General features: G+C 40.8%; 1 protein-coding gene across 1 annotated transcript in view; it reads left to right on the top strand.

Annotated features, from left to right (window-relative positions):
* Positions 1-25,952, top strand: part of LOC139409569 (heparan sulfate 2-O-sulfotransferase 1-like) — an 80,497-nt gene that overhangs the window by 44,066 nt on the left and 10,479 nt on the right. The window contains exons 2-3 of the mRNA XM_071154919.1: positions 11,718-11,956; positions 13,575-13,660. Of these exons, the coding sequence (XP_071011020.1) occupies positions 11,718-11,956; positions 13,575-13,660 (325 nt within the window). The remainder of the gene's footprint in view (positions 1-11,717; positions 11,957-13,574; positions 13,661-25,952) is intronic.

Here is a 25,952-nt window from a genome sequence, read left to right as displayed (position 1 = left end):
AGCGTTTTAAGGGTCTGAATACTTAAAAGGGGGAACTATGTACAAAAAGTTCTGTAATTTCTAAACGGTTCAACCAATATGTATGAGAATACCCTCCTAGTCATTGTATCATTTAAAATCCAACTGGAGTGCAGAGCCAAAACCAATTAAACGTGTCATTTCCCCAATACTGTTGGAGCTCACTGGTTTTTCCCCTAGCCACCGTTTAGGCTGGGTTTCTGTACAGCACTTTGTGACATCAACTGATGTAAGAAGGGCTTTATAAATACATTTTGATTTGATTTTGACTGGGGTACCATTCGGGACTTATCCAGCTTGACAGACGTCGGATATTTCTGGGCGTAGGGTACCTTTTTTTTTCTTCTTTTTTTTGGTTTTATCTGCCATCCCATGGGGGCCATTACAAGACACGGTTCAGGGCAACATGAAGCTGCTCATGCAGAGAAGAAGAGAGAGAGAGGAAGCTATTTGACTGCTCTCTTTCATATCTCTTCCTGATGATGACTGGTCTTGTTTGTCTCTTTAAATTCTACGCTGTCAAGAGAATGTTGATAGGTGGCCAGGTCCGTTATGGCTGTCCACAGGGTTGTTTTATACCCATAAATCATTTGAACTTAGCATAGAATATGGTGGTGTACAATGGTCTTTGGGATGCTCTCTCTCTCTCTCTCTCTCTCTCTCTCTCTCTCTCTCTCTCTCTCTCTCTGTGTCTCTCTCTCTCTCTCTCTCTCTCTCTGTGTCTCTCTCTCTCTCTCTCTCTCTCTCTCTGTGTCTCTCTCTCTCTCTGTGTCTCTCTCTCTCTCTGTGTCTCTCTCTCTCTGTGTCTCTCTCTCTCTCTCTCTCTCTGTGTGTGTCTCTCTCTCTCTCTCTCTCTGTGTGTGTGTCTCTCTCTCTCTCTGTGTCTCTCTCTCTCTCTGTGTCTCTCTCTCTCTCTGTGTCTCTCTCTCTCTCTGTGTCTCTCTCTCTCTGTGTCTCTCTCTCTCTCTGTGTCTCTCTCTCTCTCTGTGTCTCTCTCTCTCTCTGTGTCTCTCTCTCTCTCTGTGTCTCTCTCTCTCTCTGTGTCTCTCTCTCTCTCTGTGTCTCTCTCTCTGTGTCTCTCTCTCTGTGTCTCTCTCTCTGTCTCTCTCTCTCTGTCTCTCTCTGCCTGTCTCTCTCTGCCTGTCTCTCTCTCGCTCTCTCCGGCACAGATTTATGTTTTTAGAGCTTGTTTTAATCATATTTTTAAATATAAATTTTAGAATTTGAATGGTCCAGATTTCCCTGAAACTCAAATGTGTTTTATCCTTTTGTAAGCGTTGACGTGTAAGGAGTAGGCTAGGTGGAGCCCATTCTACCAGCTCATCTGCAATACATTCGCCACTTCTGTATTCTTGATAAAGGAGTAGCCCGGCTCAGCTCCTCCCAAATTTGAGATTTTCATCATTTCTCTGCATATCTGCTGACACCGACTTCTACTCCCGGTTCGGTCGATTTGTTGTTTCAATCAGGTTAAAGTGTAGCCCAGGCCTCTTGAATAAACACACATAATTGGTTGACTTCGTGTTTCACCGAGGCTGACTGGAACACCTAGAAGAAGGGGACCGTCTTCCTCCCTGGGTGCCATTTTGAAATGAAGTCCATAACTGTAGATTCAGTAACTTACTGCAGAGGAACACTTGATAGTCTTCTGGAATATTTTGGTTTACGTTATGCCACTTTTTGCTCACAGTTAAGACAGAAACGTGAATTATGCAGCGTCGTGACTTAAGGACCAGGCAGAGTACCTATAGGAATATCTACCTTGGGGCCAGTATCAGGCAGAGTACCTATAGGAATATCTACCTTGGGGCCAGTATCAGGTGGAGTACCTATAGGAATATCTACCTTGGGGCCAGTATCAGGCAGAGTACCTATAGGAATATCTACCTTGGGGCCAGTATCAGGCAGAGTACCTATAGGAATATCTACCTTGGGGCCAGTATCAGGTGGAGTACCTATAGGAATATCTACCTTGGGGCCAGTATCAGGTGGAGTACCTATAGGAATATCTACCTTGGGGCCAGTATCAGGCAGAGTACCTATAGGAATATCTACCTTGGGGCTAGTATCAGGCAGAGTACCTATAGGAATATCTACCTTGGGGCCAGTATCAGGTGGAGTACCTATAGGAATATCTACCTTGGGGCCAGTATCAGGCAGAGTACCTATAGGAATATCTACCTTGGGGCCAGTATCAGGCAGAGTACCTATAGGAATATCTACCTTGGGGCCAGTATCAGGTGGAGTACCTATAGGAATATCTACCTTGGGGCCAGTATCAGGCAGAGTACCTATAGGAATATCTACCTTGGGGCTAGTATCAGGCAGAGTACCTATAGGAATATCTACCTTGGGGCCAGTATCAGGTGGAGTACCTATAGGAATATCTACCTTGGGGCCAGTATCAGGTGGAGTACCTATAGGAATATCTACCTTGGGGCCAGTATCAGGTGGAGTACCTATAGGAATATCTACCTTGGGGCCAGTATCAGGTGGAGTACCTATAGGAATATCTACCTTGGGGCCAGTATCAGGTGGAGTACCTATAGGAATATCTACCTTGGGGCCAGTATCAGGTGGAGTACCTATAGGAATATCTACCTTGGGGCCAGTATCAGGTGGAGTACCTATAGGAATATCTACCTTGGGGCCAGTATCAGGTGGAGTACCTATAGGAATATCTACCTTGGGGCCAGTATCAGGTGGAGTACCTATAGGAATATCTACCTTGGGGCCAGTATCAGGTGGAGTACATATAGGAATATCTACCTTGGGGCCAGTATCAGGTGGAGTACCTATAGGAATATCTACCTTGGGGCCAGTATCAGGTGGAGTACCTATAGGAATATCTACCTTGGGGCCAGTATCTATAGGAATATCTACCTTGGGGCCAGTATCAGGTGGAGTACCTATAGGAATATCTACCTTGGGGCCAGTATCAGGTGGAGTACCTATAGGAATATCTACCTTGGGGCCAGTATCAGGTGGAGTACCTATAGGAATATCTACCTTGGGGCCAGTATCAGGTGGAGTACCTATAGGAATATCTACCTTGGGGCCAGTATCAGGTGGAGTACCTATAGGAATATCTACCTTGGGGCCAGTATCAGGTGGAGTACCTATAGGAATATCTACCTTGGGGCCAGTATCAGGTGGAGTACCTATAGGAATATCTACCTTGGGGCCAGTATCAGGTGGAGTACCTATAGGAATATCTACCTTGGGGCCAGTATCAGGTGGAGTACCTATAGGAATATCTACCTTGGGGCCAGTATCAGGTGGAGTACCTATAGGAATATCTACCTTGGGGCCAGTATCAGGTGGAGTACCTATAGGAATATCTACCTTGGGGCCAGTATCAGGTGGAGTACCTATAGGAATATCTACCTTGGGGCCAGTATCAGGTGGTGTACCTATAGGAATATCTACCTTGGGGCCAGTATCAGGTGGAGTACCTATAGGAATATCTACCTTGGGGCCAGTATCAGGTGGAGTACCTATAGGAATATCTACCTTGGGGCCAGTATCAGGTGGTGTACCTATAGGAATATCTACCTTGGGGCCAGTATCAGGTGGAGTACCTATAGGAATATCTACCTTGGGGCCAGTATCAGGTGGAGTACCTATAGGAATATCTACCTTGGGGCCAGTATCAGGTGGAGTACCTATAGGAATATCTACCTTGGGGCCAGTATCAGGTGGTGTACCTATAGGAATATCTACCTTGGGGCCAGTATCAGGTGGAGTACCTATAGGAATATCTACCTTGGGGCCAGTATCAGGTGGAGTACCTATAGGAATATCTACCTTGGGGCCAGTATCAGGTGGAGTACCTATAGGAATATCTACCTTGGGGCCAGTATCAGGTGGAGTACCTATAGGAATATCTACCTTGGGGCCAGTATCAGGTGGAGTACCTATAGGAATATCTACCTTGGGGCCAGTATCAGGTGGAGTACCTATAGGAATATCTACCTTGGGGCCAGTATCAGGTGGAGTACCTATAGGAATATCTACCTTGGGGCCAGTATCAGGTGGAGTACCTATAGGAATATCTACCTTGGGGCCAGTATCAGGTGGAGTACCTATAGGAATATCTACCTTGGGGCCAGTATCAGGTGGTGTACCTATAGGAATATCTACCTTGGGGCCAGTATCAGGTGGAGTACCTATAGGAATATCTACCTTGGGGCCAGTATCAGGTGGTGTACCTATAGGAATATCTACCTTGGGGCCAGTATCAGGTGGAGTACCTATAGGAATATCTACCTTGGGGCCAGTATCAGGTGGAGTACCTATAGGAATATCTACCTTGGGGCCAGTATCAGGTGGAGTACCTATAGGAATATCTACCTTGGGGCCAGTATCAGGTGGAGTACCTATAGGAATATCTACCTTGGGGCCAGTATCAGGTGGAGTACCTATAGGAATATCTACCTTGGGGCCAGTATCAGGTGGAGTACCTATAGGAATATCTACCTTGGGGCCAGTATCAGGTGGAGTACCTATAGGAATATCTACCTTGGGGCCAGTATCAGGTGGAGTACCTATAGGAATATCTACCTTGGGGCCAGTATCAGGTGGAGTACCTATAGGAATATCTACCTTGGGGCCAGTATCAGGTGGAGTACCTATAGGAATATCTACCTTGGGGCCAGTATCAGGTGGAGTACCTATAGGAATATCTACCTTGGGGCCAGTATCAGGTGGTGTACCTATAGGAATATCTACCTTGGGGCCAGTATCAGGTGGAGTACCTATAGGAATATCTACCTTGGGGCCAGTATCAGGCGGAGTACCTATAGGAATATCTACCTTGGGGCCAGTATCAGGCGGAGTACCTATAGGAATATCTACCTTGGGGCCAGTATCAGGCGGAGTACCTATAGGAATATCTACCTTGGGGCCAGTATCAGGTGGAGTACCTATAGGAATATCTACCTTGGGGCCAGTATCAGGTGGAGTACCTATAGGAATATCTACCTTGGGGCCAGTATCAGGTGGAGTACCTATAGGAATATCTACCTTGGGGCCAGTATCAGGTGGAGTACCTATAGGAATATCTACCTTGGGGCCAGTATCAGGTGGAGTACCTATAGGAATATCTACCTTGGGGCCAGTATCAGGTGGAGTACCTATAGGAATATCTACCTTGGGGCCAGTATCAGGCGGAGTACCTATAGGAATATCTACCTTGGGGCCAGTATCAGGCGGAGTACCTATAGGAATATCTACCTTGGGGCCAGTATCAGGCGGAGTACCTATAGGAATATCTACCTTGGGGCCAGTATCAGGCGGAGTACCTATAGGAATATCTACCTTGGGGCCAGTATCAGGTGGAGTACCTATAGGAATATCTACCTTGGGGCCAGTATCAGGTGGAGTACCTATAGGAATATCTACCTTGGGGCCAGTATCAGGTGGAGTACCTATAGGAATATCTACCTTGGGGCCAGTATCAGGTGGAGTACCTATAGGAATATCTACCTTGGGGCCAGTATCAGGTGGAGTACCTATAGGAATATCTACCTTGGGGCCAGTATCAGGTGGAGTACCTATAGGAATATCTACCTTGGGGCCAGTATCAGGTGGAGTACCTATAGGAACTGTTTGTTTTCCTTGAGTGCGATTTTTTTTATTTTTTTATTTTTTTTTAAAGCAGGATGATATTGGCTAGACTTTTGATGATGGAGATTTATGAGACTTGTTCTGTACTTGCAAGTACAATACTCCATGTTCTAATAGCTGGAGAAATGTATCCATATTTGAAATGTTGTAGTGGCTAAAGTTGACTTAAGTTTTAATTTTTTTTTTTTTTAAGTGAAAGAGGTGGATCGACAGCTGGACTCCACAGCAGGGTACCACAAGCTTTTGCTTAGGGGAAGATGTGTGCAGTGTCTGCTGGGAAGCTGACTGACTGTGACAGTGTGGCCATCACTATGGGTTGCAGTACAAATCACCCCCTATTTCCTATATAGTGCTCTATTGTTGACCAGAGCCCTGTGGGCTGCCATTTTAGGACTGGGGGGGGGGTTACTCTGTACTGCTGAGGTGAGATGATGTAACGATATGATAATAGAAACCATCTCTGGAATAGATGGTCGTATATCAGTGTCGGCGTTTGTCAGGCTAGGTGCTATTGCTCCACCCTAGGTAGGCCTGAGATGCGTTTGTCAGGCTAGGTGCTATTGCTCCACCCTAGGTAGGCCTGAGATGCGTTTGTCAGGCTAGGTGCTATTGCTCCACCCTAGGTAGGCCTGAGATGCGTTTGTCAGGCTAGGTGCTATTGCTCCACCCTAGGTAGGCCTGCGATTGCTTACCTTGTCACTGTCTTCATACAGGGTTCCGAATGGTTGAGCTTCCCCCTTAATACCCACTGTTCTTGGATCATGTTGTACTATTTTGCACTACATGATACAGTCACTATGATTTGTCTTCACTTAAGAGTTCAGACTTATTTTAACCAGGATTCCTCTCTCCATTACTGTCACAGTAAAGTAAAGCAATGTTCCTTCCTTCACATTTGTTCTCTGTCATATGTACCCCCACTCCTGATCATGGAATGCTTGGCTATTTTCTTCATTTACTTTGGATGTTAAAAGAGCAGAGCATGCGTCCTGGGCGGGGCACATTTACACTCTCAGCTCTCTCAACTCTCTTTTATGTACCTTTTTTTATTTAACTAGGCAAGTCAGTTAAGAACACGTTCTTATTTTCAATGACAGCCTGGGAACAGTGGGTTAACTGCCTTGTTCAGGGGCAGAACGACAGATTTGTACCTTGTCAGCTCGGGGATTCGATCTTGCAACCTTCTGGTTACTAGTCCAACACTCTAACCACCTGCCTTACATTGCACTCCACGAGGAGACTGCGTGGCAGGCTGACTACCTGTTATGCGAGTGCAGCAAGGAGCCACGGTAAGGTGCTAGCTAGCATTAAACTTGTCTTATAAAAAAACAATCTTAACATAATCACTAGTTAACTACACATGGTTGATCATATTACTAGTTTATCTAGCGTGTCCTGCGTTGCATATAATCGATGCAGTGCCTGTTAATTTATCATCGAATCACAGCCTACTTCGACAAACGGGTGATTTAACAAGCGCTTTCGCGAAAAAGCACTGTTGTTGCACCAATGTACCTTAATCATAAACATCAACGCCTTTCTTTAAAATCAATACACAAGTATATATTTTTAAACCTGCATATTTAATATTGCCTGCTAACATGAATTTCTTTTAACTATGGAAATTGTCACTTCTCTTGCGTTCTGTGCAACAGTCAGGGTATTTGCAGCAGTTTGGGCCGCCTGGCTCGTTGTGAAATGTGTGAAGTCCATTTTATTCCTAACAAAGACCGTAATTAATTTGCTAGAATTGTACATAATTATGACATAGCATTGTAGGTTGTACAATGTAACAGCAATATTTAAATACGGAACGGTTCCGTATTTCACTGAAATAATAAATGTTTTGTTTTCGAAATGAAAGTTTCCGGATTTGACCATATCAATGACCTAAGGCTCGTATTTCTGTGTGTTATTATGTTATAATTAAGTCTATGATTTGATATTTGATAGAGCAGTCTGACTGAGCGATGGTAGGCACCAGCAGGCTCGTAAACATTCATTCAGCAGCTCTTTGCTGTGCTTCAAGCATTGAGCTGTTTATGACTTCAAGCCCATCAACTCCCGAGATTAGGCTGGTGTAACTGATGTGAAATGGCTAGCTAGTTAGCGGGATGTGCGCTAATAGTGTTTCAATCGGTGATGTCACTCGCTCTGAGACCTTGACGTAGTTGTTCCCCTTTGCTCTACAAGGGCCGCGGCTTTTATGGAGCGATGGGTAAGGATGCTTCGAGGGTGGCTGTTGTCGATGTGTCCCTGGTTCGAGCCCAGGTAGGGGCGAGTAGAGGGACCGGAAGCTATACTGTTACACTGGCAATACTAAAGTGCCTAGAAGAACATCCAATAGTCAAAGGTATATGGAATACAAAAATACAAACCTACAATGTCTTACTTCTCCAACACTTTGTTTTTGCATTATTTAAACCACATTGTAAATGTTTCATTATTTATTTGAGGCTAAATTGATTTTATTAATGTATTATGTTAAGTTAAAATAAGTGTTCATTCAGTATTGTTGTAATTGTCATTATTACAAATAAATACATTTTAAAAAGTTGTCTGATTTTAATCAGTATCTGCTTTTTTTTTGGTCCTCCAATAATCGGTATCGGTGTTGAAAAATCATAATCGGTCGACCTCTAGTGTGGAGACTGAGAGACTAATTCTAAAGCAGCTCTCACACCTAAGTAGATTAAGCACTGGTGTTTGTGTTCTAGAGCACTGGTGTTTGTGTTCTGGAGCACTGGTGTTTGTGTTCTGGAACACTGGTGTTTGTGTTCTGGAACACTGGTGTTTGTGTTCTGGAACACTGGTGTTTGTGTTCTGGAACACTGGTGTTTGTGTTCTGGAACACTGGTGTTTGTGTTCTGGAACACTGGTGTTTGTGTTCTGGAACACTGGTGTTTGTGTTCTGGAGCACTGGTGTTTGTGTTCTGGAACACTGGTGTTTGTGTTCTGGAGCACTGGTGTTTGTGTTCTGGAGCACTGGTGTTTGTGTTCTGGAGCACTGGTGTTTGTGTTCTGGAGCACTGGTGATCGTCTTCTGGATCAACAGCATGATGCCGACAGAGATAGTCGCCTCTCTTCGAGTTCTTAGGAAACTGCAGTATTTTAAATTTTTTTTAAATGTATTTTTTCTTACATTGAAATCTTAAGTCTTGTTACATACAGTCGAGAATAACTTTTGGATATAAGAGTAACGTCAGCTTACCAACATTACAACCAGGAATACGACTTTCCTGAAGCGGATCCTGTGTTCGGACTAGCACCCAGGACAATGGAGCTATTTCCAGTAGGCAATCCAAAACAACGACACCGCATGAGGGGCAGACTTACTCTACTATTTTAAATGTCCCGTAATAGGCACTAACTATACTATTTTAAATGTCCCGTAATAGGCACTAACTATACTAATTGTATTTAACATCTTGAGATGGGAAACCATGTTTAAATGAAGTTGAACATTGCTCTCACAATGTTAAAATGAGATCAAATCAAACGTTCTTTTTTTGTTGACCAAGTTCCACTTCTCAAAAGGCACTGAATTGGTGAAATTACCCTAACAGAGGCCCGCCAGCAGAAGACAGGATGCCGGCAGGATGCCAGTCCTCTGAAACTGCAGCAGCAACGGAAGTACCCCGAACACACTTGCCAACGATGCTGAAAAAAAAAAATCCTAGGAGAAACACTGCGCACACACTGACAAGGCCATACCTGTAATTAACTTCCGTCAGACTGCGACAATAGAAACAAACTTCACTTGTAATTATGCCTCCTCTCTTTAAATGTTTTCATCAAAGGTTTAATCACCTGGAAACAGGTTTGTGTGTTGCGAAGGGGCAGGTTGTTTTAGATAATTAAGCCACGCTAACGAGCGAAGACGTGCGGTGCTCTGCTCGCTGGCCTGATGAGGCCCCCCCCCCCCCACACCTCCTTTTTGATTTTCAGAGTACAGAACAGTTCTTCTAAATGCCTGCATGCAGATAGTAGTGCAGTTTGGAGAGAGTAGTGCTGTGTGTAGTTCAGTTTGGAGAGTAGTGCTGTGTGTAGTTCAGTTTGGAGAGTAGTGCTGTGTGTAGTGCAGTTTGGGGAGAGTGGTGCAGTTTGGGGAGAGTGGTGCAGTTTGGGGAGAGTGGTGCAGCTTGGGGAGAATGGTGCAGCTTGGGGAGAGTGGTGCAGCTTGGGGAGAGTGGTGCAGCTTGGGGAGAGTGGTGCAGCTTGGGGAGAGTGGTGCAGCTTGGGGAGAGTGGTGCAGCTTGGGGAGAGTGGTGCAGCTTGGGGAGAGTGGTGCAGCTTGGGGAGAGTGGTGCAGTTTGGGGAGAGTGGTGCAGTTTGGGGAGAGTGGTGCAGTTTGGGGAGAGTGGTGCAGTTTGGGGAGAGTGGTGCAGTTTGGGGAGAGTGGTGCAGTTTGGGGAGAGTAGTGCTGTGTGTAGTGCAGTTTGGGGAGAGCAGTGCTGTGTGTAGTGCAGTTTGGGGAGAGTAGTGCAGTTTGGGGAGAGTAGTGCAGTTTGGGGAGAGTAGTGCAGTTTGGGGAGAGTAGTGCTGTGTGTAGTGCAGTTTGGGGAGAGTAGTGCTGTGTGTAGTGCAGTTTGGGGAGAGTAGTGCTGTGTGTAGTGCAGTTTGGGGAGAGTAGTGCAGTTTGGGGAGAGTAGTGCTGTGTGTAGTGCAGTTTGGGGAGAGTAGTGCTGTGTGTAGTGCAGTTTGGAGAGAGTAGGGCAGTGTGTAGTGCAGTTTGGAGATTAGTGCAGTTTGGAGAGAGTAGGGCAGTGTGTAGTGCAGTTTGGAGAGTAGTGCAGTTTGGAGAGAGTAGGGCAGTGTGTAGTGCAGTTTGGAGATTAGTGCAGTTTGGAGAGAGTAGGGCAGTGTGTAGTGCAGTTTGGAGAGAGTAGGGCAGTGTGTAGTGCAGTTTGGAGATTAGTGCAGTTTGGAGAGAGTAGGGCAGTGTGTAGTGCAGTTTGGAGAGAGTAGGGCAGTGTGTAGTGCAGTTTGGAGAGAGTAGTGCAGTTTGAGTAGTGCATCAGTGAGTATGCAAACAAGCAGAGTGGGAGCCAGGAGCTGAGTTGAGCCTGAACGGTGCCTGGGGACTTGGGACTGTGGAGGACAGACAGACTAGACAGCGGCAGCTCTTTTTTGATGTAGCAGTTTCTGAACTTCTGAGCCTTCTGCTGTGTATTCAGACTGCCTGCTTGCATCATGACCCAGTATGATCTATCTTACAATGTGATAGAGAGAGAGTAGTTATTTTTGATGTAGCAGTTTTTCAGCCCTCCTACCCTCGGACTGATTTTGCTACCATGACCAGCTAGTGATACAGAAATAGTTTAGACCCTCAGGTCTCAGACGGCTGTTGTGCGAACTGAAACATCCTCTGTTACAGGATGATGGAGACCTTGGTCTTAGACAGCTTTTTAACAGAGAGACTAGCTTCACATCCAGGCGGCTCCCAGGTTGATGCATGGTGCCTTGGGAAGCTGTGATCGATAATGGAACCTAGTTATTTTATGCACCAGTGGGCATCTATCTACTGTAGACGAAGGATGGCTCAATTACCAGCTTTGTGTAATTACATCGTTTTAGTTTGTACAGGGGCTAGCCATCAGCGGAACGTGTGATCAGTCCCGTCTGCTGTTAAAACATGCCTGTCCTTCACCCTCTCTATCCCCCCCCTCTCTCTATCCACCCTCAACCCCTCTCTCTATCCCACTCTCTCTATTCCCCACTCTCTCTATCCCCCCTCTCTCTATCCACTCTCTCTATGACCCCTCTCTATCACACCTTCAGTGAAAAACACTGGGCCAAGTAATTGACTATAGCCTGCTTATCTGGAGGCACTTGTCATAGAAGATGGAAGGCTATTGTGTCCACGTCCTGAGGCCTCCCCTGCTCCCTCTGCTGGTACACTGTGACACTCCAGTCTATCCAGCAGTACGCTCTGTCTTCATCATTTATTCCCCCAGAAGCCCCTATTTATTGTGAAACCAGATCATTGCTAGCGACCATTGCCTAATGTTGGCACAATAAACATTTTCTGAGCGTGAACCTTGACCATCCTCTTGTCTCCCTCCTATAAGAGCGTACTATCGCCAGACACGAGGTGAGGGAGGTGGAGCAGCGCCACACCCAAGATGGCGTACGGGACACGCCGCCGCTGGCTGAGGCAGAGGACGTGGTTATCATATATAACAGAGTGCCCAAGACGGCGAGCACGTCGTTCACCAACATCGCCTACGACCTTTGTGGAAAGAACCACTTCCACGTTTTGCACATCAACACCACCAAGAACAATCCTGTCATGTCCTTACAAGACCAGGTGAGGACATGGCTGACACCTGCCACTTTATAAACACACCTGCCACTTTATAAACACACCTGCCACTTTATAAACACTCCTACAACGAGGCGCATCCACCAGCATTTAGAAACAGGAGGTATTAAGTAGGAGTGATGTCAGCCTGATTTGGAAGGAATTCGGCATGTACTTCAGACATCTTTTTGAATACATTTCAAAAAGATAATTTTCTAGGAGCCACGACAGTACTCATTTAAGGATTTGTTGGGGAAACCTGAATACAAATCTGTCTCCTTAGCCCTCCGGCACTTATTGACCCTTGTATTGCCTCATCAAGCACCTGGTCAGAGAAACAGTCTGGCTGTGTCCTCCACAGCCCTGACGTGTTTAGTCTGGTCTGGCTGTGTCCTCCACAGCCCTGACGTGTTTAGTCTGGTCTGGCTGTGTCCTCCACAGCCCTGACGTGTTTAGTCTGGTCTGGCTGTGTCCTCCACAGCCCTGACGTGTTTAGTCTGGTCTGGCTGTGTCCTCCACAGCCCTGACGCGTTTAGTCTGGTCTGGCTGTGTCCTCCACAGCCCTGACGGGTTTAGTCTGGTCTGGCTGTGTCCTCTACAGCCCTGACGTGTTTAGTCTGGTCTGGCTTTGTCCTCCACAGCCCTGACGTGTTTAGTCTGGTCTGGCTGTGTCCTCCACAGCCCTGACGTGTTTAGTCTGGTCTGGCTGTGTCCTCCACAGCCCTGACGCGTTTAGTCTGGTCTGGCTGTGTCCTCCACAGCCCTGACGTGTTTAGTCTGGTCTGGCTGTGTCCTCCACAGCCCTGACTCCACAGCCCTGACGTGTTTAGTCTGACTGCGTCCTCCACAGCCCTGACGTGTTTAGTCTGACTGTGTGCATTTGTATTCCTGACTGTCACTGTGACTCCTGTTGAGAACACGGAGAACGAGCAGAAGGAATGCCTTGGAGCCTCTGGCTAGAGCCGTGATGGTGTTAGTTCAGTCCGCTCCTCTGCTCTGCCAAGGTAATAACCTGTCTGTTCTCACAGCGGTCTCTTCCCTGTGCAGACGATACGACATGGGTGGGGAGAATCTGAGCATTGTTAAATGTCACTTAGATAGATGAGAGAAACTCGTAGCCACAAGGGACTGTAGTGTGGATTGCACATAAATCCAATCTCTCTCACATATAAATGTGATCTTTGATGTTCTTTTTAAACTTATCTGTTTGGATAAGAGTGTTACCCCAAAATAAGAAAATGGGAACGTTAACAAAACCTTTCAGTTTAAAGAAGAAGATGTTAATGGGGACAGGAAGGAAGTTGTGTGTTTTTTTTGTGTTTTTTTTAAACCTTTTTATTAAACTAGGCAAGTCAGTTAAGAACAAATTCTTATTCACAATGACGGCCTAGGAATGGTGGGTTAACTGCCTTGTTCAGGGGGGCAGAACGACAGATTTTTACCTTGTCAGCTCGGGGGATTCAATCTTACAACCTTTTCAGTTACAAGTCCAATGCTCTAAACCACTAGGCTACCCTGCCACTCTAATGTACTTGTCCTCGTGTCTGTGTCAGACATGCATAGACGACATGGATAACAAACTAATCAGCTTGTGTGATTTAGGACTCTTGATTTGTGCTTCCAGGTGCGCTTTGTCCGAAACGTGACGTCCTGGAGAGCGATGAAACCTGGGTTCTACCACGGACATGTGGCTTTCCTCGACTTCTCCAAGTAAAACTCTCCACAACATTCTTTACTTAAACGATATCCAGATGAGTAACAAACACATTTTATATGACAGAGGAACAAGGTCTTGACTTTGTGCTTTTATTTATTTAGTTACTGATGTAGACTTTTTTTTTTTTTACTGCTCTAATCGCTTGTATAATTCTCCTACTGTGGGATTCATCTTTGCTCTTCATTTTCTCAAAACGGCTGCTGCCACCATGTGGCTGAAAGTGGAACTAGTCCTGTATTTGTGAAATGCATTGGGCGTGAATCAAAAGCTCCAAAGAAGTTCAGCTATTCTTTTAGCAGTTCACTTCTAACTGTTGTGATGAGGTGTTCACTTCTAACTGTTGATGAGGTGTTCCCCTAACTGTTGTCATTAGGTGTTCCCCTAACTGTTGTGATGAGGTGTTCCCCTAACTGTTGTGATGAGGTGTTCCCCTAACTGTTGTGATGAGGTGTTCCCCTAACTGTTGTCATTAGGTGTTCCCCTAACTGTTGATGAGGTGTTCCCCTAACTGTTGTCATTAGGTGTTCCCCTAACTGTTGATGAGGTGTTCCCCTAACTGTTGTCATTAGGTGTTCCCCTAACTGTTGTCATTAGGTGTTCCCCTAACTGTTGTCATTAGGTGTTCCCCTAACTGTTGTCATTAGGTGTTCCCCTAACTGTTGTCATTAGGGACAGGTACACCACTGTAACGTTTGGGGTCACTTAGAAATGTTCTTGTTTTTGAAAGAAAAGCACATGTTTTGTCTAGTTAAAATAACACCAAATTAATCAGAAATACAGTGTAGACATTGTTAATGGAGAACAGCTGTGCAGCGATGCTCCCCATCCAACCTGGCAGAGCTTGAGAGGATCTGCAGAGAAGAATGGGAGAAACTCCCCAAATACAGGTGTGCCAAGCTTGTAGCGTCATACCCAAGAAGACTCAAGGCTGTAATCGGTGCCAAAGGTGCTTCAACAAAGTACTGAGGAAAGGGTCTGAATACTTATGTAAATGTGATATTTCAGTTTTTATTTTTTATACATTTTCAAACATTTCATTTGCTTTGTCATTATGGAGTATTGTGTGTAGATTGATGAGGGGGAAAAAACTATTTAATCATTTTTAGAATAAGGCTGTAACGTAACAAAATGTGGGAAAAGTGTAGCGATCTTATTACTTTCCGAATGCACTATATACTCCTAACTATTGTGATTAGGTACAGGTATACTCCCAACTATTGTGATTAGGTACAGGCATTCTCCTAACTATTGTGATTAGGTACAGGTATTCTCCTAACTATTGTGATTAGGTACAGGTATTCTCCTAACTATTGTGATTAGGTACAGGTATTCTCCTAACTATTGTGATTAGGTACAGGTATATTCCTAACTATTGTGATTAGGTACAGGTATTCTCCTAACTATTGTGATTAGGTACAGGTATTCTCCTAACTATTGTGATTAGGTACAGGCATTCTCCTAACTATTGTGATTAGGTACAGGTATTCTCCTAACTATTGTGATTAGGTACAGGTATTCTCCTAACTATTGTGATTAGGTACAGGTATTCTCCTAACTATTGTGATTTGGGACAGGTCTTCTCCTAACTATTGTGATTAGGTACAGGTATATTTGTAACTATTGTGATTAGGTACAGGTATATTTGTAACTTGTGATTAGGTACAGGTCTTCTCCTAACTATTGTGATTAGGTACAGGTATTCTCCTAACTTTTGTGATTAGGTACAGGTATTCTCCTAACTATTGTGATTAGGTACAGGTATATTCATAACTTGTGATTAGGTACAGGTATTCTCCTAACTATTGTGATTAGGTACAGGTATATTCCTAACTATTGTGATTAGGTACAGGTATATTCCTAACTATTGTGATTACGTACAGGTATATTCCTAACTATTGTGATTAGGTACAGGTCTTCTAACTATTGTGATTAGGTACAGGTCTTCTAACTTGTGATTAGGTACAGGTCTTCTAACTTGTGATTAGGTACAGGTCTTCTCCTAACTATTGTGATTAGGTACAGGTATATTCATAACTATTGTGATTAGGTACAGGTCTTCTAACTTGTGATTAGGTACAGGTCTTCTCCTAACTATTGTGATTAGGTACAGGTATTCTCCTAACTATTGTGATTAGGTACAGGTAATCTCCTAACTATTGTGATTAGGTACAGGTATATTCGTAACTATTGTGATTAGCTACAGGTATATTCGTAACTATTGTGATTAGGAACAGGTATATTCGTAACTATTGTGATTACGTACAGGTATATTCCTAACTATTGTGATTAGGTACAGGTATATTCCTAACTATTGTGATTAGGTACAGGTCTTCTAACTTGTGATTAGGTACAGGTCTTCTAACTTGTGATTAGGTACAGGTATACTCCTAACTATTGTGATTAGGTACAGGTATTCTCCTAACTATTGTGATTAGGTACAGGTATTCTCCTAACTATTGTGATTAGGTACAGGTATTCTCCTAACTATTGTGATTAGGTACAGGTATACTCCCAACTATTGTGATTAGGTACAGGCATTCTCCTAACTATTGTGATTAGGTACAGGTATTCTCCTAACTATTGTGATTAGGTACAGGTATTCTCCTAACTATTGTGATTAGGTACAGGTATTCTCCTAACTATTGTGATTAGGTACAGGTATATTCCTAACTATTGTGATTAGGTACAGGTATTCTCCTAACTATTGTGATTAGGTACAGGTATTCTCCTAACTATTGTGATTAGGTACAGGTATTCTCCTAACTATTGTGATTAGGTACAGGTATTCTCCTAACTATTGTGATTAGGTACAGGTATTCTCCTAACTATTGTGATTAGGTACAGGCATTCTCCTAACTATTGTGATTAGGTACAGGTATTCTCCTAACTATTGTGATTAGGTACAGGTATTCTCCTAACTATTGTGATTAGGTACAGGTATTCTCCTAACTATTGTGATTTGGGACAGGTCTTCTCCTAACTATTGTGATTAGGTACAGGTATATTTGTAACTATTGTGATTAGGTACAGGTCTTCTCCTAACTATTGTGATTAGGTACAGGTATTCTCCTAACTTTTGTGATTAGGTACAGGTATTCTCCTAACTATTGTGATTAGGTACAGGTATATTCATAACTTGTGATTAGGTACAGGTATTCTCCTAACTATTGTGATTAGGTACAGGTATATTCCTAACTATTGTGATTAGGTACAGGTATATTCCTAACTATTGTGATTACGTACAGGTATATTCCTAACTATTGTGATTAGGTACAGGTCTTCTAACTATTGTGATTAGGTACAGGTCTTCTAACTTGTGATTAGGTACAGGTCTTCTAACTTGTGATTAGGTACAGGTCTTCTCCTAACTATTGTGATTAGGTACAGGTATATTCATAACTATTGTGATTAGGTACAGGTCTTCTAACTTGTGATTAGGTACAGGTCTTCTCCTAACTATTGTGATTAGGTACAGGTAATCTCCTAACTATTGTGATTAGGTACAGGTATATTCGTAACTATTGTGATTAGCTACAGGTATATTCGTAACTATTGTGATTAGGAACAGGTATATTCGTAACTATTGTGATTACGTACAGGTATATTCCTAACTATTGTGATTAGGTACAGGTATATTCCTAACTATTGTGATTAGGTACAGGTCTTCTAACTTGTGATTAGGTACAGGTCTTCTAACTTGTGATTAGGTACAGGTATACTCCTAACTATTGTGATTAGGTACAGGTATTCTCCTAACTATTGTGATTACGTACAGGTAAATTCCTAACTATTGTGATTAGGTACAGGTATATTCCTAACTATTGTAATTACGTACAGGTATATTCCTAACTATTGTGATTACGTACAGGTATATTCCTAACTATTGTGATTAGGTACAGGTCTTCTAACTTGTGATTAGGTACAGGTCTTCTAACTTGTGATTAGGTACAGGTCTATTCATAACTATTGTGATTAGGTACAGGTATTCTCCTAACTATTGTGATTACGTACAGGTATATTCCTAACTATTGTGATTAAGTACAGGTATATTCCTAACTATTGTGATTAGGTAGAGGTCTTCTAACTTGTGATTAGGTACAGGTCTTCTAACTTGTGATTAGGTACAGGTCTATTCATAACTATTGTGATTAGGTACAGGTATTCTCCTAACTATTGTGATTAGGTACAGGTCTTCTAACTTGTGATTAGGTACAGGTCTTCTAACTTGTGATTAGGTACAGGTATTCTCCTAACTATTGTGATTAGGTACAGGTATTCTCCTAACTATTGTGATTAGGTACAGGTATTCTCCTAACTATTGTGATTAGGTACAGGTATTCTCCTAACTATTGTGATTAGGTACAGGTATTCTCCTAACTATTGTGATTAGGTACAGGTCTTCTAACTTGTGATTAGGTACAGGTCTTCTAACTTGTGATTAGATACAGGTATTCTCCTAACTATTGTGATTATGTACAGGTATATTCATAACTATTGTGATTAGGTACAGGTATTCTCCTAACTATTGTGATTAGGTACAGGTATATTCATAACTATTGTGATTAGGTACAGGTATTCTCCTAACTATTGTGATTAGGTACAGGTATTCTCCTAACTATTGTGATTAGGTACAGGTATTCTCCTAACTATTGTGATTAGGTACAGGTATTCTCCTAACTATTGTGATTAGGTACAGGTATATTCATAACTATTGTGATTAGGTACAGGTCTTCTAACTTGTGATTAGGTACAGGTATATTCATAACTATTGTGATTAGGTACAGGTCTTCTAACTTGTGATTAGGTACAGGTATTCTCCTAACTATTGTGATTAGGTACAGGTATATTCATAACTATTGTGATTAGGTACAGGTCTTCTAACTTGTGATTAGGTACAGGTATATTCATAACTATTGTGATTAGGTACAGGTCTTCTAACTTGTGATTAGGTACAGGTATATTCATAACTATTGTGATTAGGTACAGGTCTTCTAACTTGTGATTAGGTACAGGTATATTCATAACTATTGTGATTAGGTACAGGTCTTCTAACTTGTGATTAGGTACAGGTATTCTCCTAACTATTGTGATTAGGTACAGGTATATTCATAACTATTGTGATTAGGTACAGGTATTCTCCTAACTATTGTGATTAGGTACAGGTATATTTGTAACTATTGTGATTAGGTACAGGTATATTCGTAACTATTGTGATTAGGTACAGGTCTTCTAACTATTGTGATTAGGTACAGGTATTCTCCTAACTATTGTGATTAGGTACAGGTAATCTCCTAACTATTGTGATTAGGTACAGGTATATTCGTAACTATTGTGATTAGGTACAGGTATATTCGTAACTATTGTGATTAGGTACAGGTATTCTCCTAACTTTTGTGAATGGGTACAGGTATTCTCCTAACTATTGTGATTAGGTACAGGTATTCTCCTAACTATTGTGATTAGGTACAGGTATTCTCCTAACTATTGTGATTAGGTACAGGTATATTCATAACTATTGTGATTACGTACAGGTATATTCCTAACTATTGTGATTAGGTACAGGTATATTCCTAACTTTTGTGATTACGTACAGGTATATTCCTAACTATTGTGATTACGTACAGGTATATTCCTAACTATTATGATTAGGTACAGGTCTTCTAACTTGTGATTAGGTGCAGGTCTTCTAACTTGTGATTAGGTACAGGTCTTCTAACTTGTGATTAGGTACAGGCCTTCTCCTAACTATTGTGATTAGGTACAGGCCTTCTCCTAACTATTGTGATTAGGTACAGGTCTTCTCCTAACTATTGTGATTAGGTACAGGTATATTCATAACTATTGTGATTAGGTACAGGTATTCTCCTAACTATTGTGATTAGGTACAGGTATATTTGTAACTATTGTGATTAGGTACAGGTATATTCGTAACTTGTGATTAGGTACAGGTCTTCTCCTAACTATTGTGATTAGGTACAGGTATTCTCCTAACTATTGTGATTAGGTACAGGTATTCTCCTAACTATTGTGATTAGGTACAGGTATTCTCCTAACTATTGTGATTAGGTACAGGTCTTCTAACTTGTGATTATGTACAGGTATATTCATAACTATTGTGATTAGGTACAGGTATTCTCCTAACTATTGTGATTAGGTACAGGTATATTCATAACTATTGTAATTAGGTACAGGTATTCTCCTAACTATTGTGATTAGGTACAGGTATTCTCCTAACTATTGTGATTAGGTACAGGTATATTCCTAACTATTGTGATTAGGTACAGGTCTTCTAACTTGTGATTAGGTACAGGTCTTCTAACTTGTGATTAGGTACAGGTCTTCTAACTTGTGATTAGGTACAGGTCTTCTAACTTGTGATTAGGTACAGGTCTTCTCCTAACTATTGTGATTAGGTACAGGTCTTCTCCTAACTATTGTGATTAGGTACAGGTATTCTCCTAACTATTGTGATTAGGTACAGGTATTCTCCTAACTATTGTGATTAGGTACAGGTATATTCATAACTATTGTGATTAGGTACAGGTCTTCTAACTTCTGATTAGGTACAGGTATATTCATAACTATTGTGATTAGGTACAGGTCTTCTAACTTGTGATTAGGTACAGGTATTCTCCTAACTATTGTGATTAGGTACAGGTATATTCATAACTATTGTGATTAGGTACAGGTATTCTCCTAACTATTGTGATTAGGTACAGGTATATTCGTAACTTGTGATTAGGTACAGGTATATTTGTAACTATTGTGATTAGGTACAGGTATATTCATAACTATTGTGATTAGGTACAGGTATATTCGTAACTATTGTGATTAGGTACAGGTCTTCTAACTATTGTGATTAGGTACAGGTATATTCGTAACTATTGTGATTAGGTACAGGTATATTCGTAACTATTGTGATTAGGTACAGGTATATTCGTAACTATTGTGATTAGGTACAGGTATTCTCCTAACTATTGTGAATGGGTACAGGTATTCTCCTAACTATTATGATTAGGTACAGGTATTCTCCTAACTATTGTGATTAGGTACAGGTATTCTCCTAACTATTGTGATTAGGTACAGGTATATTCATAACTATTGTGATTACGTACAGGTATATTCCTAACTATTGTGATTAGGTACAGGTATATTCCTAACTTTTGTGATTACGTACAGGTATATTCCTAACTATTGTGATTACGTACAGGTATATTCCTAACTATTATGATTAGGTACAGGTCTTCTAACTTGTGATTAGGTGCAGGTCTTCTAACTTGTGATTAGGTACAGGTCTTCTAACTTGTGATTAGGTACAGGCCTTCTCCTAACTATTGTGATTAGGTACAGGTCTTCTCCTAACTATTGTGATTAGGTACAGGTCTTCTCCTAACTATTGTGATTAGGTACAGGTATATTCATAACTATTGTGATTAGGTACAGGTATTCTCCTAACTATTGTGATTAGGTACAGGTATATTTGTAACTATTGTGATTAGGTACAGGTATATTCGTAACTTGTGATTAGGTACAGGTCTTCTCCTAACTATTGTGATTAGGTACAGGTCTTCTCCTAACTATTGTGATTAGGTACAGGTATTCTCCTAACTATTGTGATTAGGTACAGGTATTCTCCTAACTATTGTGATTAGGTACAGGTATTCTCCTAACTATTGTGATTAGGAACAGGTATATTCGTAACTATTGTGATTAGGTACAGGTATATTCCTAACTATTGTGATTACGTACAGGTATATTCCTAACTATTGTGATTAGGTACAGGTATATTCCTAACTATTGTGATTAGGTACAGGTCTTCTAACTTGTGATTAGGTACAGGTCTTCTAACTTGTGATTAGGTACAGGTCTATTCATAACTATTGTGATTAGGTACAGGTATTCTCCTAACTATTGTGATTACGTACAGGTAAATTCCTAACTATTGTGATTAGGTACAGGTATATTCCTAACTATTGTGATTACGTACAGGTATATTCCTAACTATTGTGATTAGGTACAGGTATATTCCTAACTATTGTGATTAGGTACAGGTCTTCTAACTTGTGATTAGGTACAGGTCTTCTAACTTGTGATTAGGTACAGGTCTATTCATAACTATTGTGATTAGGTACAGGTATTCTCCTAACTATTGTGATTACGTACAGGTATATTCCTAACTATTGTGATTAGGTACAGGTATATTCCTAACTATTGTGATTAGGTAGAGGTCTTCTAACTTGTGATTAGGTACAATTCTATTCATAACTATTGTGATTAGGTACAGGTATTCTCCTAACTATTGTGATTAGGTACAGGTCTTCTAACTTGTGATTAGGTACAGGTCTTCTAACTTGTGATTAGGTACAGGTATTCTCCTAACTATTGTGATTAGGTACAGGTATTCTCCTAACTATTGTGATTAGGTACAGGTATTCTCCTAACTATTGTGATTAGGTACAGGTATATTCATAACTATTGTGATTAGGTACAGGTCTTCTAACTTGTGATTAGGTACAGGTATATTCATAACTATTGTGATTAGGTACAGGTCTTCTAACTTGTGATTAGGTACAGGTATTCTCCTAACTATTGTGATTAGGTACAGGTATATTCATAACTATTGTGATTAGGTACAGGTATTCTCCTAACTATTGTGATTAGGTACAGGTATATTCATAACTATTGTGATTAGGTACAGGTATATTTGTAACTATTGTGATTAGGTACAGGTATATTCGTAACTATTGTGATTAGGTACAGGTATATTCGTAACTATTGTGATTAGGTACAGGTATTCTCCTAACTATTGTGATTAGGTACAGGTATATTCATAACTATTGTGATTAGGTACAGGTATTCTCCTAACTATTGTGATTAGGTACAGGTATTCTCCTAACTATTGTGATTAGGTACAGGTCTTCTCCTAACTATTGTGATTAGGTACAGGTCTTCTCCTAACTATTGTGATTAGGTACAGGTATTCTCCTAACTATTGTGATTAGGTACAGGTATTCTCCTAACTATTGTGATTAGGTACAGGTATATTCATAACTATTGTGATTAGGTACAGGTCTTCTAACTTCTGATTAGGTACAGGTATATTCATAACTATTGTGATTAGGTACAGGTCTTCTAACTTGTGATTAGGTACAGGTATTCTCCTAACTATTGTGATTAGGTACAGGTATATTCATAACTATTGTGAATAGGTACAGGTATTCTCCTAACTATTGTGATTAGGTACAGGTATATTCGTAACTTGTGATTAGGTACAGGTATATTTGTAACTATTGTGATTAGGTACAGGTATATTCATAACTATTGTGATTAGGTACAGGTATATTCGTAACTATTGTGATTAGGTACAGGTCTTCTAACTATTGTGATTAGGTACAGGTATATTCGTAACTATTGTGATTAGGTACAGGTATATTCGTAACTATTGTGATTAGGTACAGGTATATTCGTAACTATTGTGATTAGGTACAGGTATTCTCCTAACTATTGTGAATGGGTACAGGTATTCTCCTAACTATTGTGATTAGGTACAGGTATTCTCCTAACTATTGTGATTAGGTACAGGTATTCTCCTAACTATTGTGATTAGGTACAGGTATTCTCCTAACTATTGTGATTAGGTACAGGTATATTCATAACTATTGTGATTACGTACAGGTATATTCCTAACTATTGTGATTACGTACAGGTATATTCCTAACTATTGTGATTACGTACAGGTATATTCCTAACTATTGTGATTACGTACAGGTATATTCCTAACTATTATGATTAGGTACAGGTCTTCTAACTTGTGATTAGGTACAGGTCTTCTAACTTGTGATTAGGTACAGGCCTTCTCCTAACTATTGTGATTAGGTACAGGTCTTCTCCTAACTATTGTGATTAGGTACAGGTCTTCTCCTAACTATTGTGATTAGGTACAGGTATATTCATAACTATTGTGATTAGGTACAGGTATTCTCCTAACTATTGTGATTAGGTACAGGTATATTTGTAACTATTGTGATTAGGTACAGGTATATTCGTAACTTGTGATTAGGTACAGGTATATTCGTAACTTGTGATTAGGTACAGGTCTTCTCCTAACTATTGTGATTAGGTACAGGTCTTCTCCTAACTATTGTGATTAGGTACAGGTATTATCCTAACTATTGTGATTAGGTACAGGTATTCTCCTAACTATTGTGATTAGGTACAGGTATTCTCCTAACTATTGTGATTAGGAACAGGTATATTCGTAACTATTGTGATTAGGTACAGGTATATTCCTAACTATTGTGATTACGTACAGGTATATTCCTAACTATTGTGATTAGGTACAGGTATATTCCTAACTATTGTGATTAGGTACAGGTCTTCTAACTTGTGATTAGGTACAGGTCTTCTAACTTGTGATTAGGTACAGGTCTATTCATAACTATTGTGATTAGGTACAGGTATTCTCCTAACTATTGTGATTACGTACAGGTAAATTCCTAACTATTGTGATTAGGTACAGGTATATTCCTAACTATTGTGATTACGTACAGGTATATTCCTAACTATTGTGATTAGGTACAGGTATATTCCTAACTATTGTGATTAGGTACAGGTCTTCTAACTTGTGATTAGGTACAGGTCTTCTAACTTGTGATTAGGTACAGGTCTATTCATAACTATTGTGATTAGGTACAGGTATTCTCCTAACTATTGTGATTACGTACAGGTATATTCCTAACTATTGTGATTAGGTACAGGTATATTCCTAACTATTGTGATTAGGTAGAGGTCTTCTAACTTGTGATTAGGTACAATTCTATTCATAACTATTGTGATTAGGTACAGGTATTCTCCTAACTATTGTGATTAGGTACAGGTCTTCTAACTTGTGATTAGGTACAGGTCTTCTAACTTGTGATTAGGTACAGGTATTCTCCTAACTATTGTGATTAGGTACAGGTATTCTCCTAACTATTGTGATTAGGTACAGGTATTCTCCTAACTATTGTGATTAGGTACAGGTATATTCATAACTATTGTGATTAGGTACAGGTCTTCTAACTTGTGATTAGGTACAGGTATATTCATAACTATTGTGATTAGGTACAGGTCTTCTAACTTGTGATTAGGTACAGGTATTCTCCTAACTATTGTGATTAGGTACAGGTATATTCATAACTATTGTGATTAGGTACAGGTATTCTCCTAACTATTGTGATTAGGTACAGGTATATTCATAACTATTGTGATTAGGTACAGGTATATTTGTAACTATTGTGATTAGGTACAGGTATATTCGTAACTATTGTGATTAGGTACAGGTATATTCGTAACTATTGTGATTAGGTACAGGTATATTCATAACTATTGTGATTAGGTACAGGTATTCTCCTAACTATTGTGATTAGGTACAGGTATTCTCCTAACTATTGTGATTAGGTACAGGTATTCTCCTAACTATTGTGATTAGGTACAGGTATTCTCCTAACTATTGTGATTAGGTACAGGTCTTCTCCTAACTATTGTGATTAGGTACAGGTCTTCTCCTAACTATTGTGATTAGGTACAGGTATTCTCCTAACTATTGTGATTACGTACAGGTATATTCCTAACTTTTGTGATTACGTACAGGTATATTCCTAACTATTGTGATTACGTACAGGTATATTCCTAACTATTGTGATTAGGTACAGGTCTTCTAACTTGTGATTAGGTGCAGGTCTTCTAACTTGTGATTAGGTACAGGTCTTCTAACTTGTGATTAGGTACAGGTATATTCATAACTATTGTGATTAGGTACAGGTATATTTGTAACTATTGTGATTAGGTACAGGTATATTCGTAACTTGTGATTAGGTACAGGTCTTCTCCTAACTATTGTGATTAGGTACAGGTCTTCTCCTAACTATTGTGATTAGGTACAGGTATTCTCCTAACTCTTGTGATTAGGTACAGGTAATATCCTAACTATTGTGATTAGGTACAGGTCTTCTAACTTGTGATTAGGTACAGGTCTTCTAACTTGTGATTAGGTACAGGTCTTCTCCTAACTATTGTGATTAGGTACAGGTATATTCATAACTATTGTGATTAGGTACAGGTATTCTCCTAACTATTGTGATTAGGTACAGGTATATTTGTAACTATTGTGATTAGGTACAGGTATATTCATAACTATTGTGATTAGGTACAGGGATATTCGTAACTATTGTGATTAGGTACAGGTATATTCGTAACTATTGTGATTAGGTACAGGTATTCTCCTAACTATTGTGATTAGGTACA

The sequence above is a fragment of the Oncorhynchus clarkii genome, chromosome 5, assembly GCF_045791955.1.
Source record: "Oncorhynchus clarkii lewisi isolate Uvic-CL-2024 chromosome 5, UVic_Ocla_1.0, whole genome shotgun sequence".
Lineage (NCBI taxonomy): Eukaryota > Metazoa > Chordata > Actinopteri > Salmoniformes > Salmonidae > Oncorhynchus > Oncorhynchus clarkii.
The sequence above is the reverse complement of the archived record's forward strand: the minus strand, read 5'-3'. Positions and strand labels throughout refer to the sequence as shown.